Source organism: Molossus molossus, unplaced genomic scaffold (genome assembly GCF_014108415.1).
Source record: "Molossus molossus isolate mMolMol1 unplaced genomic scaffold, mMolMol1.p scaffold_m16_p_12, whole genome shotgun sequence".
NCBI classification, from domain to species: domain Eukaryota; kingdom Metazoa; phylum Chordata; class Mammalia; order Chiroptera; family Molossidae; genus Molossus; species Molossus molossus.
In genome coordinates, this window is record NW_023425347.1 from 79,607,739 (window position 1) to 79,622,562 (window position 14,824).

The 14,824-nt window shown below is 36.6% G+C and overlaps 1 protein-coding gene across 2 annotated transcripts in view; it reads right to left on the bottom strand.

The window, feature by feature from the left end:
• ZMYM4 (zinc finger MYM-type containing 4) overlaps window positions 1-14,824 on the bottom strand; it is a 131,539-nt gene that overhangs the window by 2,801 nt on the left and 113,914 nt on the right. For both annotated transcript variants that reach the window (XM_036255179.1, XM_036255180.1), the window contains 6 exons: window positions 14,426-14,597; window positions 14,142-14,237; window positions 12,656-12,807; window positions 5,866-5,977; window positions 3,594-3,842; window positions 821-950 (listed from right to left, as the gene is read on the bottom strand). In XM_036255179.1, coding sequence (XP_036111072.1) covers window positions 821-950; window positions 3,594-3,842; window positions 5,866-5,977; window positions 12,656-12,807; window positions 14,142-14,237; window positions 14,426-14,597 — 911 coding nt within the window. The remainder of the gene's footprint in view (window positions 1-820; window positions 951-3,593; window positions 3,843-5,865; window positions 5,978-12,655; window positions 12,808-14,141; window positions 14,238-14,425; window positions 14,598-14,824) is intronic.

Here is a 14,824-nt window from a genome sequence, read left to right on the forward strand (position 1 = left end):
TATGGCTGAGAACCATATATCCTCAGAAGCCACTATCCTGGAATGTTCGAACCCCAGGAGCACTCAATACAAATTATCAAGGGCAAACACTGTCATTATATTTGAGAAAACAGTGCTTTAGTGTGATCTTACAACTCTAAAGTCAAAACGTTTCTGTAAAAAAGACCACTAGCCCTGGCCGCTTTGGCTTAGTGGTTAGAGTGTCGGCCTGCGGACCAGAGAGACCCAGGTTCGGTTCCCGCTAAGGGCACATACCTCAGTTGCGATTTGTCCTCAGCCCCAGTTGGGATCATGTGGGTGGCAACCACTCAATGTGTCTCTCTTACATCAATATTCCTCCCTCCCCTACTCTATCTGAAGATGAATGCAAGAATGTCCTCAGGTAAGAATAAATAAATTAATAAGTAAGACCACTAAAAAGGGCTCAATTCCTTAAATAGTTTTTGTATTCATAGTTTTAGCCATATAATGTCTCCTCTAAATATCTTTTCTATATAAATAATAAAATCACAGCAGTTTAGACATCATATAAAGGTTGAGTAACAGTTGTCAAGATCAAACAATGGTAGGGATTCTTATTCTTGCTTTTGAAGAGATTTTTGGGAAAAAGATGATCAAGATAAAGCAATTTGTTTCTTGCTTCAAAATCCAGGCAGATAGGAGAATGGGGAATTAATGAAATTAGAGGTAAATCTTTGTCTTTAGACTTTGACTTTAGTCACAGGTGAGCTACGTTTCAGATATTCAAGCATCTGAAATCCAAACTCTATTAACTATTTTATGAAGAGTAATATATCTAGTTCAGAGGAAAAGTACTTACCATTTTGACAGGTAAAACTCATAAAGTCGGACAGGGCATCTTAGTGGGTTGTCAGTATTCTCTGCCATCTCCACACCCATCGGAACCTCATCATCTTCATTTCGTTTCCTCTTGCCAACACTTAGTTTATCTTAAGGCAGAAAATAATAACCAAAGATTACATTTTTTTCAAGTATTAAGACAGCCAACAAGCTTTGCTTCATCAGAACTGTCACTCTCTTCCCCTTCCTTTCACTTATTCAACAAGTATTTACTGAGCACCTCTGGAGATGCTAGATATAATTTTAAGTGCAGGGTTAATAGCATTGAAAAAAACAAAGTCTCTGTTCTATAAAAGTTGTTCCCCTGCTCACCAAAGTGGGGGCAGTATGGCAAAAAGCATGGTGGTAGAGAGTTCTGAGCCTGGCTTTAGGAGATTTTAATAGGCAGAGGTTTCTTAAGAGTTTCAATGTGCTATTTTCCTCTGGTAGACATTGAGATGGAAGTTCTCACTACTTTATCTAAAAATATTTCTACGCCCTGGCTGGGTGGTTCAGTTAATTGGAGCATCACATACACCGAAATATTATGGGTTTGATTCCCGGTCAGGGCACATACCCAGGCTGTGGGTTTGATCCCTGGTTGGGGCATGTACAGGAGGCAGCTGACCAATGTTTCTCTCTCACATCAATGTTTCTCTCTCTCTAAAATCAATTAAAAACTTATCCTCAGGTGAGGATTAAAATAAATAGAAATAAAAATATTTCTACTATGGGGCATCAGTGTCCACTGGGCATTTGTTCAAGTTTCTTTCATTTGTCATTATGAGAAATGGAATCTTTACTGGGAAAAGAAATTCTCAATAAAGTCAGCATTTGGTAAGAAAAGAGCAAATCCTTTTCCACCAACAGAATTTTGCAGAGGCCAAGGGGACGACATGGAAAGTGGGCTCGCGCTTTTCCACTTTTTCCATTCAATCTTCAAGAGAACAGTAGGTGGATCTGAGAGCCCGAGGAAAAAGGTTTTCTTTTTCTTTCCTTATAACTGCTCTTAATAACCTCACAAAACTTTCCCCAGCTTCCTGTGTTATTACTTAAACACAATTCACCCCAGTTTTCTACTTCGAGGCTACCTAAATAGAAAGACTTTGTTACTCATTCAGAAAAGCTGAACTTATTATAAATCTTGTTAAGCACCTAAAATCAGAAAACGGAAATGTTACCGAATTGCCTCCCGTTCCTCATTAATATCAATTAAGAGTACAAAGTGGGCCATATATGAACAAATCGAAGGAAATAGGGCACATGGTAAAAAAGGCAAAATAATCTTAGTATTTTCTAAAATAAAGGAGCAGTTAAGAAAAAAATGAACACAAAGATGAACATCACAATTATTCTTTAAGATTTACTTTTCAGTAATTCTATTTTTATTTTTGAATATGTTTATTGATTTTAGAGAGAGAGAAAGGGAGGGGGAGAGAAAGAGAGAAACATAGATCAGCTGCCTCCTGTACGTCCCCCTACTGAGGATCAAGTCCACAACTTGGGCATGTTTGTAGACTGGGAATAGAACTGGCAAAGTTTTGGTGAATGGAATGAGACGCCCAAACAGCTGAGCCACAATGGGCCAGGATGGCTTTCATTAATTTTAAATTACATTCAAAATACATATTTCACTCTTGTTTTTTTATTTTTAGAGACAGAGGAAGGAAGAGGAAGAGAGAGATAGAAACATCGATGAGAGAGAACATCAATTGGCCACCTCCTGCATGCCCCCCACTGGGGATTTGGCCCACAACCTGGGCACGTGCCCTGACCAGGAATGGAACTGATGACCTCTTGGTGCACAGGCGACTGAGCCACACTGGCTGGGCTATGTTTCACTCTCCTCCCAAGAAAGTAACTGGATTTTGGAAATTTTAGAACTTACAATTTGATAAAAAATCACTATATTTATAGCTTCGTAATAATATTATTTTAAACCATAAAAACAAACTATTATTTAATAGGCTGTTTCTAGAATGCAAAACCATAAACCTTGTAACAAAACTGTCACTACTGCTATTATTCTACTATGTACAAAAACAGTATAGTCTAGGCCAGCTTTCTGTTCCATTTATGTCAACTAAAAAGAGGTGCTCGAGAAAAAAAAAAAAAAGGATTTAGAAACAGATTTAAAAGTTAAACCGATTCCTTTTACCTAGCAATCAACTCATCTGTTGCCTCTGAACCAGTGATTCTCAACTTAGCTATATATTTAAATTTTCTGGGAAGTTTTAAAATGAGGATTATTTGGGCTCTAACAATGAAATAAGAACTTCTAATTTAGAAGCCAAATAAAGTATACTGAAGAAGTGATTCCCCTCATTTTGAGAAAAGCCATGAACCTAGCCCTAACAAAAAGAAAAGCATGTAGCCCTGGCCGGTTTGGCTCAGTGGTTAGAGTGTTAGCCCATGGACCAGAGACCTGGGTTCGGTTCCCGCTAAGGGCACGTACCTCAGTTGCAGTTTGTCCTTAGCCCTGGTTGGGGTCATGTGGGTGGCAACCAGTCGATGCGTCTCTCTCACATCGATGTCTCTCTCTCTCTCTCTTCCTCCCTCTCTCCCTCCCACTCTATCTGAGGATAGATGGAAAAATGTCCTCGGGTGAGGATAAAAAAAAAAAGTAAGCATTTAAATGTTACACTAAAACTGCATTTTTCCAAGTCTACAATTTACAATTACCCCTCTGCAATTAGTTTCTACATGAATACTAATGAAACTTCAATTGAAATCTTACAAACTCCACCACACACCTGATTCTGACTCTGGCTTTTGTAAAGGTGGAAAGAACCTCAAATATGTCATCTTGGTACTGTACTTCAAAATCCTGGTCCGTCTCATCACGTGAGCAAAGGAAAGCTTCAAGTGCTCAGTAACATTCTTTAGTTGAAAGTATTTGGTATTGAAGAAAAGAAGGGTGTTCAAGAGGACAATTGGTGAGTAAGCGCCCAGCTGTTTGCACTCCCACAAATGCTCTTCTTCAATGCGAGAGAACATGTAACCTGGGCCGAAGAAGGGGGAGAAAAGATACAGTATTAAGCCCCTGATATATAAGATTAATTTCTCAAATTCTCAGACAAGAAGATATGGAAAAAAAAAAAAAGACTGATTGCTCCTCTCCTTCCCCTCTTCCTTATACAAAAAGTCAGAAAAGGCATCGCAAAGAAAAGGTTAGATGATTCCGCTGAAGCAGACTTTGTGAGCATTCTCCTGAAACAGGTTTAATCTACTGTTATTGTAGGCCAGAGCTTAGCAAACTTTTTCTGTAAAGAGGCAGACAGTAAATATTTTAGGCATTGTGGACCATATAGGCTCTGAACAACGTTGTTGTTGTAGAAGATAAGGTGCCACAGACAATATATAAACAAATAGATATGGCTATGATATACTAATAAAGTTTATTTACAGACACATATTTGAGTTTCATATAATTTTCACATGTCTCAGAATATTATTCTTCTTTAGATTTTCCCCCCTCCAAACCATTTGAAATGTAAAAACCGCCCTGGCAAGTTTGAATCAGTGGTTAGAGCATTGATCCGCGGACCAGAGAGTCCCGGGTTCGGTTTCTGTAAGGGCACGTACCTTGGTTGCGGTTCATCCCCGACCCTGGTTGGGGTCGTATGGGTGGCAGCCAGTCAATGTGTCTCTCTCACATCGATGTTTCTCTCTCTCTCTTCCTCCCTCCCTCCCTACCACTCTATCTAAAGATAAAAGAGAGAAAAAAAAATGCAAAAACTATTTTTAGTTCATGTACTCTATACAGAAGCAGGCAGCAGGCCATATCTGGCCCATGAGCCACAGGTTTGCAGACTTTACACTTACTGTCAAGTGGTTCAATCTTATTTAGCTAAGAGCATTAGAAAGCAGATAGTGCCCTCCCTCCTTACCTCCTCTTACTTTGCACTTGATTTTAGCCAAAAGGCTGAGAAGCGATCCCCTCTTATTTTAAATTTATAGAGTGATAAATTCATGATGACTTATCTGGAATTTTTCTGAAAAGCAGAGGTCTTGCATAATAATTAAAATAAGTTCCCTGGCCAGTTTGGCTCAGTAGTTAGAGTGTTGGCCTGCGGTCTGGAGGGACCCGGGTTCGGTTCCCGCTAAGGGCACGTACTGCAGTTGCAGTTTGATCCTGGCCCTGGTTGGGTCGTGTGGGTGCAGCCACTCGATGTGTCCCTTTCACATCGATGTTTCTCTCTCTCCCTCCCACTCTACCTGAACAAAAAAATGGAAAAATGTCCTCGGGTGAGGATAAAAAAAAAATTAAAGTAAGTATATCTTTAAATGCATCTTCCCCAAGATACTCCTTAAATTCAGGTCTTTCCTCATGTTCTCTCCCTAACCTCTTTGTTGCTAAATCTGCATTCAAATTTTAGGAGACTGGCTATCCAACAAACATGAATTTATTACTTCCATATATCTATGTCCCTGGCCTCCTCTTTGAATGCTAAATGCATCAAACCATCGTGCTGCTGAGAATGCTTAAAGGTGCTCTGTAGCCCAACAGAAAGGGGCACAAATTCCAGAGCATCACATTCAGCTTCTTCATTCATAGCCGAGGGTCCTAAGGCCAAGAGTGAATTAAGGGTCTGTCCAATGACATATGGTCAAAGACAATTTGAGGATGAAGACTTAACTCTCAACAACCAGTTCAGGGTACTTTTTATAAACAACTGAAAGAGGTCCACTGCTAACAGGTGGAGTCAGGAAGTAGAGTTTGAGGCAGTTATTGCTACAGTGTGCAACTTTACCAGCACTACCAGAACAGAAATAGTTTCTGAAACAGTAAATGGAACCTTTAGTAGGTTTTTACTTTCAACAGGTAGTGTGTACGCACCCACTGTTTGGTTTATAGTTTTACTAAAATAATAATAAAATGAAACTTTTCTCCTCAGGAGTGCAAACACATTATAAATCAGGACAGAAATAGAAAATGAACAATTTATAAAAAGATAATCTTACAACTTAAGCAATTTAAGAAGGTATATCATTAAAAGAATCAAAATAAAATAATCATCCTACCATTAGGAAGTATTGTAGGTTCCCATATTTTCAAGAGTTTGGTAAGTTCAATCATAAATCTGGAATAGGGCTCTGTAAAAATGTTATCTATTCTACCATTTTCAAACAGGTACTACAAGAGAAAAAAAAGTGAAAACACATGTTGATACAAAGAAAATATAAGTTTTTTAAAGATTATTTTCAGTGAAACTTATATGTTATTAACCAATGTCACCCCAATAAATTTTTTAATTAAAAATTTTTAAATAAGTATTTTACGAAACATAGGTTACCCTTAGTTTTTGCCCTTACAATATTGTGAACCATTTTAAAGATACATGTTAAAATACTGGGATTCCAGCTAAAGGCCCCTTGCAAATGGATTGGTCTTCTTGAGCACTGAGCTTGCAAGGTAATGTTTCCTATTTGCTTTGTAAAACATAGATACACAAATATTATAATAAATAGTATAAGTACCTTCACTCAGTTAATAAAACTGATATGCTGAAAATTGCTCCTAATTTATATTTCCCAAGTCATTTTTCTAATTCACAGGAGGTATCTGCAGATGTGCTCTCAGAAGTTTTTGTTTTTCAGCCCAGTTACAAGATTACTTCCTGAGGATGCTCAAATTCACAAAAACTATTTGGAGCCTTCTAATGACAGCTCTCAACTCTCTGCCCCACAAAGATAGCCTTTAAAAAGTTCAAGTCTAACTGTAGGATGTAAAACTATGCTAATTATAACCATCAAGAAACAACTCACAGGAGGGAAACTACAACAGCTTGGGTAAAGTACTGTTAAAAATACATTCTGAGGGTGCAGGTCAGGTTAGAAAAAATCACTCAGGGAAATACAACGTGTCTTTACAGAACAACATAAGGTAGCTCATAATTATGTGCTAAAAAGCTTTTGGTGTTTTTAAGATTTGATACTTTATTTTTCTATGGCTATCTTGGTTTCCTGCTTTTCTATCTATGTATGACTTGCAGAAAATTTTATTTCTACCTAAATTTATTCTGGCTAGTAAAAATTAAACACCATTTCAATGTGCGTTCTTGTAGGTCTCTTCAAAGGCAATTGATGATTGTATTGCCAGATTAAGTTTTGTTGCTAAAAAGTATTCTTCTTTTAATAAAGTTATTTTCCCAACTTAAAAAGATATCCTCATCCTGGCCAGTGTGGCTCAATGGTTGGAGCATAAGTTCATGCACCAAAGGGTCATGGGTTAGATTCCCAGTCAAAGGCATGTACCTGGGTTGCAGGTTCAATCCTCAGCCCCGGCACCACCCAGGTCGGGTTGCGTGCAGGAGGCAACCAATCAACATGTCTCTCTCACAAAGATGCTTCTCTCTTTCTCTTTCTCTCTCTTGCCCCCCTCTTTTCCTCCCTTCCTTTCACGCTCTCTAAAAACCAATGTAAGAAATATACTCGGGTGAGGAGTATAAATAAATAAATAATAAATATAGCCTCACTGAGAAAAAAGTTTAAAATACAGAAAAAGTGAAAGAAAACATACTCAAACTCATGACATAAAGACAGCTACTACTGTCATTCAGGAGTATTTCAATCTTTATAAAAATTCCTTTTAAATACATAGTTGAATTTTGTACATTTACTCAATTATACAAGTACACATAATAAATGTTTTTTTGTTTTTTGTAATTTTAAAATCACTTACCCCTTAGATCAGGAACAAAACAAAAATACCTATTCTTGCCAAATCTATTCAGCACTGCACTGGAAATTCTAACCAAAATGATCAGGCAAGAAAAAGAAATAAAAAATATTCAAATAGGAATAAAACTATCTGTATTTGCAGATGACATGTTCCTATATATAGAATAAAAAAAAAATCTAGTTATTAGAACTAAAAATGAATTGAGTGAAGTTACAGGATATAAGCAAAATGAAAATCAGTTGCAATGAACAATCCAAAAGGGAAATTAAGAAAACAATTCCATTTACAATAGTATGAGAAACAATAAAACCTGTTTGTTTTTTTTAAATCCTCACCCGAAGATATTTTTTTCCATTTATCTTCAGACAGAGTGGGAGGGAGAGAAAGAGAGAGAGATTGAGAGAAACATCTTTGTGAGACAGACGCAATGACTGGCTGCCGCCCACATAACCCGGACGGAACCGCAACCAAGGTACGTACCCTTGACTGGAATCAAAACCCGTGACTCTTTGGTCCACAGGACAATACTCTAACAGCTGAGCCAAACCGACCAGGGTGAGAAACAATAAAATCTTAAGAATAAAATTAACCAAGGAAGTACATGACTTACCCGCTTACAATTACAAAACAGAAAGCCAAAAAATTAAAGATCTAAAAAATTTTCATATTCATGGATCTGAAGGAAATATGGTTAAAATGTCAATTTTCCCCAAAGTAATGTACACATTCAATGCAACCCTATCAAAACCCCAGTGACCTCCCCTCCTCCCCTGCCCCCCCACCCGAGATGGAAAAGCCAATCCTAAAATTCATATGAAATTGCAAGAAACCTAAAATAGCCAAAAGAACTTGAGAAATCACACTTTCCAAATTCAAAACTAATGAAGCCACAGTAGTCAAAACAGTGTGTACTCCATAAGAATAGCCATATAGATAGATGTATTAAAATTGAGAGTCCAAAATAAACACAAAATAAACACGTATGTTTAGCCAAATGATTTTGTCGAGGATGTCAAGACCATTCTGGAGAAAGTCATTTCTTCAACAAATGATGCCAGGGGAACTGGATATCCACATATCCAGTTATCCCTAACTCACATATGATATAAAAATGAATTAAAAATGGATCAATGACCTAAAATAAACATAAGAGCTAAAATCATATAACCAGAAAACACAGGGGTAAATCTTCATTAACACGAATTTGGCAATGGATTATCTTATTGATTTATTTAGAGAGAGAAAGGGAGGGAGAGGGAGAGAGAAACATTAATCAGCTGCCTCCTGCACACTCCCTACTTGAGCCAGCAACCAGAGCATGTGTCCTGACTAGGAATCAAACTAGTGACCTCTTAGTGCATAAGACAATGCTCAATCCACTGAGCCACACCAGCGGGACAGCAATAGATTCTTAGATATAACATCAGAAGCACAAGCTACATTGCTGCTGAGAACATACAACGTTGCAGCCATTGTGGAAAACAGTTTGTTTCTGAACAAGCTAATCATAGAGTTATTATAAGATCCTGCAATTCCACTCCTAGGCATATACCCCAAAGAACTGAAAACAGATGTTCAAACAAAAACTTGTACATTAATGTTCCTAGTAGCACTCACTATTCATAATAGCCAAAAGGTTGAAACAACTCAAATGTCCATTAACAGATGAATGGATAAGCAAAAGGTGGTATATCCAACAACAGAATATTATCTGGCCATAAAAAGGAATGAAGTACTGATTCATACTACAACACTGATAAACCTTGAAAATTCTATGTTAAGTGAAAGAAGTCAGACACAAAAGACCAGGTACTGTATAATTCTACTTATTAGCAATCTGTTGATTTTCTTCTGTTACTTGCCTATTTGTTTCTTTGGCCAATTATCCCCTTCTAGCTAATGTCAACAGCAGGGGTCCAAGTGTTAATATTATAGTCATTTGGTTTATCTTTATATTTTTATGTATTTTCAAAATTCTTTACATTTAGCATAGTTATTTTTAAGTAACCTTTTAAAATTTCTTACAGTTAAGGAAAGTTCATTTCTTATCAAAATAAATAAAAGGTTCATAATATTTACTTCCTATAATTATTTGACGATTTATTACCTTATGGTCTCTTTTTAATAGTATTACTATATGAAGTTATTTATTAACACCAACAAATAACAGGATAAATATACTAGAAAAAACTTTCATAAGTTTATGATTTGTCTCATAAATTAAGAGTATTTCAGCCCAGCCGGTGTGGCTCAGAGGTTGAGCGTCAACCCATGCACCAAGAGGTCACCGGTTTGATTCCTGGTCAGGGCATATGCCCAGGTAGTGGGCCCAATCCCCAGTTGGGGGCATGCAGGAGGCGGCCAATCAATGTTCTCTCTCATAGATTTTTATATCTCTCACTCCCTCTCATGCTAAAATCAGTAAAGGAAAAAAAATTGTTTTTAAGGAGTATTTCACATATTTTAGATAAAAATTTATGAGAATTTAAATTTAAATATTCAAGTAAGAAGACCATCCTAAGCAACAATAAAAACCAAAAAAAACTATAAAGAAAAATTGGGCTATGTAAAAAGGAAAACTTCTTGAATGGTAAAACATTACAAACAAAAACCAAAAGACAAAAATATACTACATACATTTATTTCAAATAATTATATTTAAGTTAATATCCCCAATATAAAAGAGATTCTACAGATAGAAAAGAAAAATTCAAATGACCAACATCATAAAGACATTTTAACCCTAGCCAGTTTCGTTCAGTGGTTAGAGCGTTGGCCTGACAACCAGAGTCGCGGGTTCACTTCCGGTTAAGAGCATGTACCTCAGTTGCAATTCGGTCCCTAGCCCTGGTCAGGGTCGTGCGGGAGGCAAGCAATCAATGTGTCTCTCTCACATGGATGTTTCTTTCTCTCTCCTCATCCCCCCACTCTTTCTGAAGATAAAGAGAAAAATATTCTCTGGTGAGGATTATAAAAAAACAAAAAGACATTCTAATTTACACAAGTTGGAAAAAATACAAATTGGTGTAATTTTTCTTAACTCAGAATAATAAATATTTAAAAAAAAAAAAAAAGGAGTGGCAAGGAGGGTTCAAGAAATGGGCACTCACACACACTGCTAGTAAAAGTGTAAATTAATATTATTATTTGTGCAAGACAGACCCAACAGGATCTTAAGCCTAATCCGCCATCTAGACATCTAGGTGAATCCAAACTCTTCTTCCCTTTCCCCAGTGTGAGCCCTGGAATATATATACAAAGCTCTGACCGATCACAGGATTTCCATTAGTTCTGTCTTCAGGGCGAGTCACCCTTGATGTGATCTATCTCTTAACTAGCTCTGGCATCAGAGCCTCCTGGCACCTGATCCCTTTGATCACCCAAGCATTTGGAGGTGGAAGGCACAGCAATCCATTGTGTCTGGCTGCCACCCCAGTCTGAATTTCTGTATGTACGTTCCCTATTAAACTCTTTCAACCGACAAGCTGGACTTGTCTGCCTCGATCTTTTGATTCCTTCTGTATTTGTGGGCCACATTGCATATACGACTCTTTCACAAAACAGCATTCTGAAAATATCTTTAAACTGGAAAAATACATATATGTTGTAATCTAGAAATTAAAGCACAAATTAATTCGTTACAGAAACAAAATATTTACTGAAGCATTGTTTTTAAGAGTAAGGGGGAGAGGAACACAATCTGAATACATAAAAGAGAAAAGGCTAAATAACTGGCATGTTCAGACTCTGCAATATTATGCAAATTTCTTTTTTAAGGGAAAAAGTTTGATATATAGTCACCTGGAGAGATACACAGATTGAGAAAAGCAAACTGCAAAAAATATGTATGGTATGGGTCCCACTTTACTAAAAACTAAGCAACACAAAAACTATGAACAAATATGTATACACATGAATAAATGTACAACACAGAAGAAGGTAGAGAAGGACACTGTGCTGCAAGGTAACACTGGTTACCTTGGGCAATGGCAATGGAGGGAAAGAAATTTTCCCACAGTTACACTGAGCATATATTACTTATGTAATTAATAATAAAACTAAGAATAAATGCTTAAATAAAATACCCCTCCCATAGAAGTGGAAGAAAATTTGGCAAATAAAGAAATCCAGAGTCTACCACCCCCAAAAGATGACCACTATAAACATTTTTGATGCATTTTATTTTGTTATATCTTTATTATGACTGGTTTTCAAACTACTACATTCTAACATATAGTAATATGCATAAAATTTGTACTTATTCATTTTAATGCTTTAATATTAGTATTTTTACATATTACTAGAAGTTAATTTGTAAACAATTTTTATTGGCTACATAATATACAACTTTATATATATATACTACTTTGGTGGACACTTAAGTTATTTCTAATTTTGTGCAATGATGTCAGAGTATTAGCTTTGACAGACTCCCAAAAGTGAATTACTGGCAAAAAGAGTATGAACATTCAAATATATTCCTGAAACATGCTCAACACTGTTTTCTAGAAAGTATGTACTAATTACCACCAGCTATGAAGGTGAACCCAACTCACAGAACTCATATCAATAATGAATGTTACAATTTTTTTATTTTTGCTAATATAATAGACAAATAATGATATAACTATTATTTTAATTCGTATTTTAAAAATTTAAATGAGACTACATGATTTATATAAATACATACATATATATACACAGTCTCCTGTGTCATTTCTTTTGTGAATTGCTATTTATGTCTTTTTTGTCCATTTAACAATAAAATGCGCCATCCTCAATTTGTTATTCTACTAATACTCTCAACTCAGCTTATAAAAGGCTATGTGATCAAGATTTCTAAATCAAAGTAAGTGGTTCATGAATAAGACAGCTTATAAAATTATCAGGTGTAACACTTTGTAAAATATATGATTGTTTAACCACTATTCCATACACCTAAAACTAATACAAAATAATATTATATTAAGTGTAAACTATAATTGGAAAAAGTTTTTAATTTAAAAAAAAAAGACAGTATAGGAACAATAACAACCAACCAATATACACTATAATTTTTCAACTTAGTCCACAAGTTCTATCAGAATTATTAAAAATGCAGTATTTTATAACAATTATTGAATTTGATACCTGCTGAATTCCAAGGCACAAGTATAAGATACTGTCTGGATCATATTTTTCACCATTTGGTCTCCGCACCTCTTGGATAAACTGGCATAAGCCCAAACTCAACTCAGCAAAAGTACAGGACAGAATATCTTCCTTCAGCTTGATAGAGCGGACTGTGAAAAAGTAGAAACATCTTTAATATTAACTTGTAAGAAATATAGTAACAGCCCTGGCCAGTTTTGCTCAATGGTTAGAGCATGGGCCCACATCAAAGAGTCCTGGGTTTGATTCCAGCCAAAGGCACATATCTCGGTTGTGGTTTGTCCAAGGCCCTGGTTGGGGTCATGTGGGTAACAGCCAACCAATGTGTCTCTCATCAATGTTTCTCTTTCTTTCCTTCTCTCTCTCCCACTCTGTCTGAAGATAAATGTAAAAATATCCTAGGGTGAGGATTAAAAAGAAAGAAATATAGCCCTGGCAGGTTTGGCTCAGCGGTTAGAGCATCGGTCTGCGGTCCGGAGAGACCCGGGTTCAGTTCCCGCTAAGGGCATGTACCTCGGTTGCAGTTTGTCCCCGGCCCTGGTCAGTTGTGCGGGTGGCAGCCACTCGATGTGTCCCTTTCACCTCGATGTTTCTCTCTCTCTCTGTTCCTCTCTCTCCCTCCCACTCTACCTGAACAAAAAAAATGGAAAAATGTCCTCAGGTGAGGATGATAAAAAAAATAAATAAAAAAAAAGACGCTCTGGCCAGTTTGGCTCAGTGGTTAGAGCATCGGCCTGCGGTCCGGAGAGACCAGGGTTCAGTTCCCGCTAAGGGCACATACTTCGGTTGCAGTTTGTCCCCGGCCCTGGTTGGTCGTGCGGGTGGCAGCCACTCAATGTGTCCCTTCACGTCGATGTTTCTCTCTCTCTCTCTCTCCCTTCCACTCTATCTGTACAAAAAAAAAAAAAAAAGAAAGAAAGAAATATAGTCACATCTATTTGTTTCACTAAATAAACACTGACTACTGTGCCCCAGGTGCTGTGGTGTACCATGGTGAATACATGAATGAAACACAGATCCTGATCTCAAGGCTTTTTTAGTTAAAGAAATAAATACAATGCACTACATGTGGTGTAGCAGGTGTTATGAAAGAGATTTATTTAAACGGGATTCTATGAAAGCAAACTAAGGACATCTAATAAACAGAAAAGGGTCAGGTCAGGTCAGATTCTGGAGGATGTGACATTAATGCTAGATCTTGAAAGGAGAAGAGTTAAACAGGTAAATACAAAATTTGAGCCACTTGTAAAATGTAAGAAAAAGAAATAAAATCCCTTATATTTGCATAATTAGCTCATGATCAGAAAATACAAATTTTTATAACAAATCTTCAGAAATTGGTAGTATATCAATTTTTCTTAATAATAATAAGACTTCAATTTCTAAATAATTTTAAATATTCCAATTATAATTTGAAATTGACAATGATAGTACAAGTGACCATAAGAAGAAAAACAAGTTTTACCTCTGCAGCCTGGCTCCAAGGATTCTTGGGAGAGTGCATGGTCTTGGGAACTTCCTAACGGGTCAGCACATGGGCTAGATGAGGCATGTTCAACTCCTGAAAGGAAAAAATTAATGAATAAATGAAAAGTTTAAATAAAAATGGGAAAAAAATTAAGTAAAGCCAAAACAAATGTTTTATGGGATTTTTTGACCTAGTATTTATCTTTTTAGAGTGGATTCATAACTTTATTAATATTCATCTTACCCCCTAAGTCAAAACACAAATTCATGCTGTGTATTTACCGCCACATTTCAGATCCCCTTGCTCTTCCTTGGCATTTTTCCACTGAACCCAGTTCTTCCAGGCATTTACTCCATACATGTATTTCAGTGTCATCCCAGACACTGAGCACCCTTGAAAGGCTCCTTGAATAAGACTCCTGGGCTCCACAGCCACTATAGACTTCTTCCGTCCCTGTTAGAATTCCAAAAATACAGAATATAAAATTTAGTTTTAGATCTTTAAGAATCGGGGTTCTCAAAGCTAGAAAGGCATAAATTTACAGAATATGGAAGTTAGTATTAGATCTGAAAGATTCAGAGCTCTCAGAGCTGAAAAAACCTTTAGACAAAAGAAAAAAAGAAAGTTGAAATGTAGAGGATCAAATATGATCATTACTAGCATTTGAGTATTTACAGTGG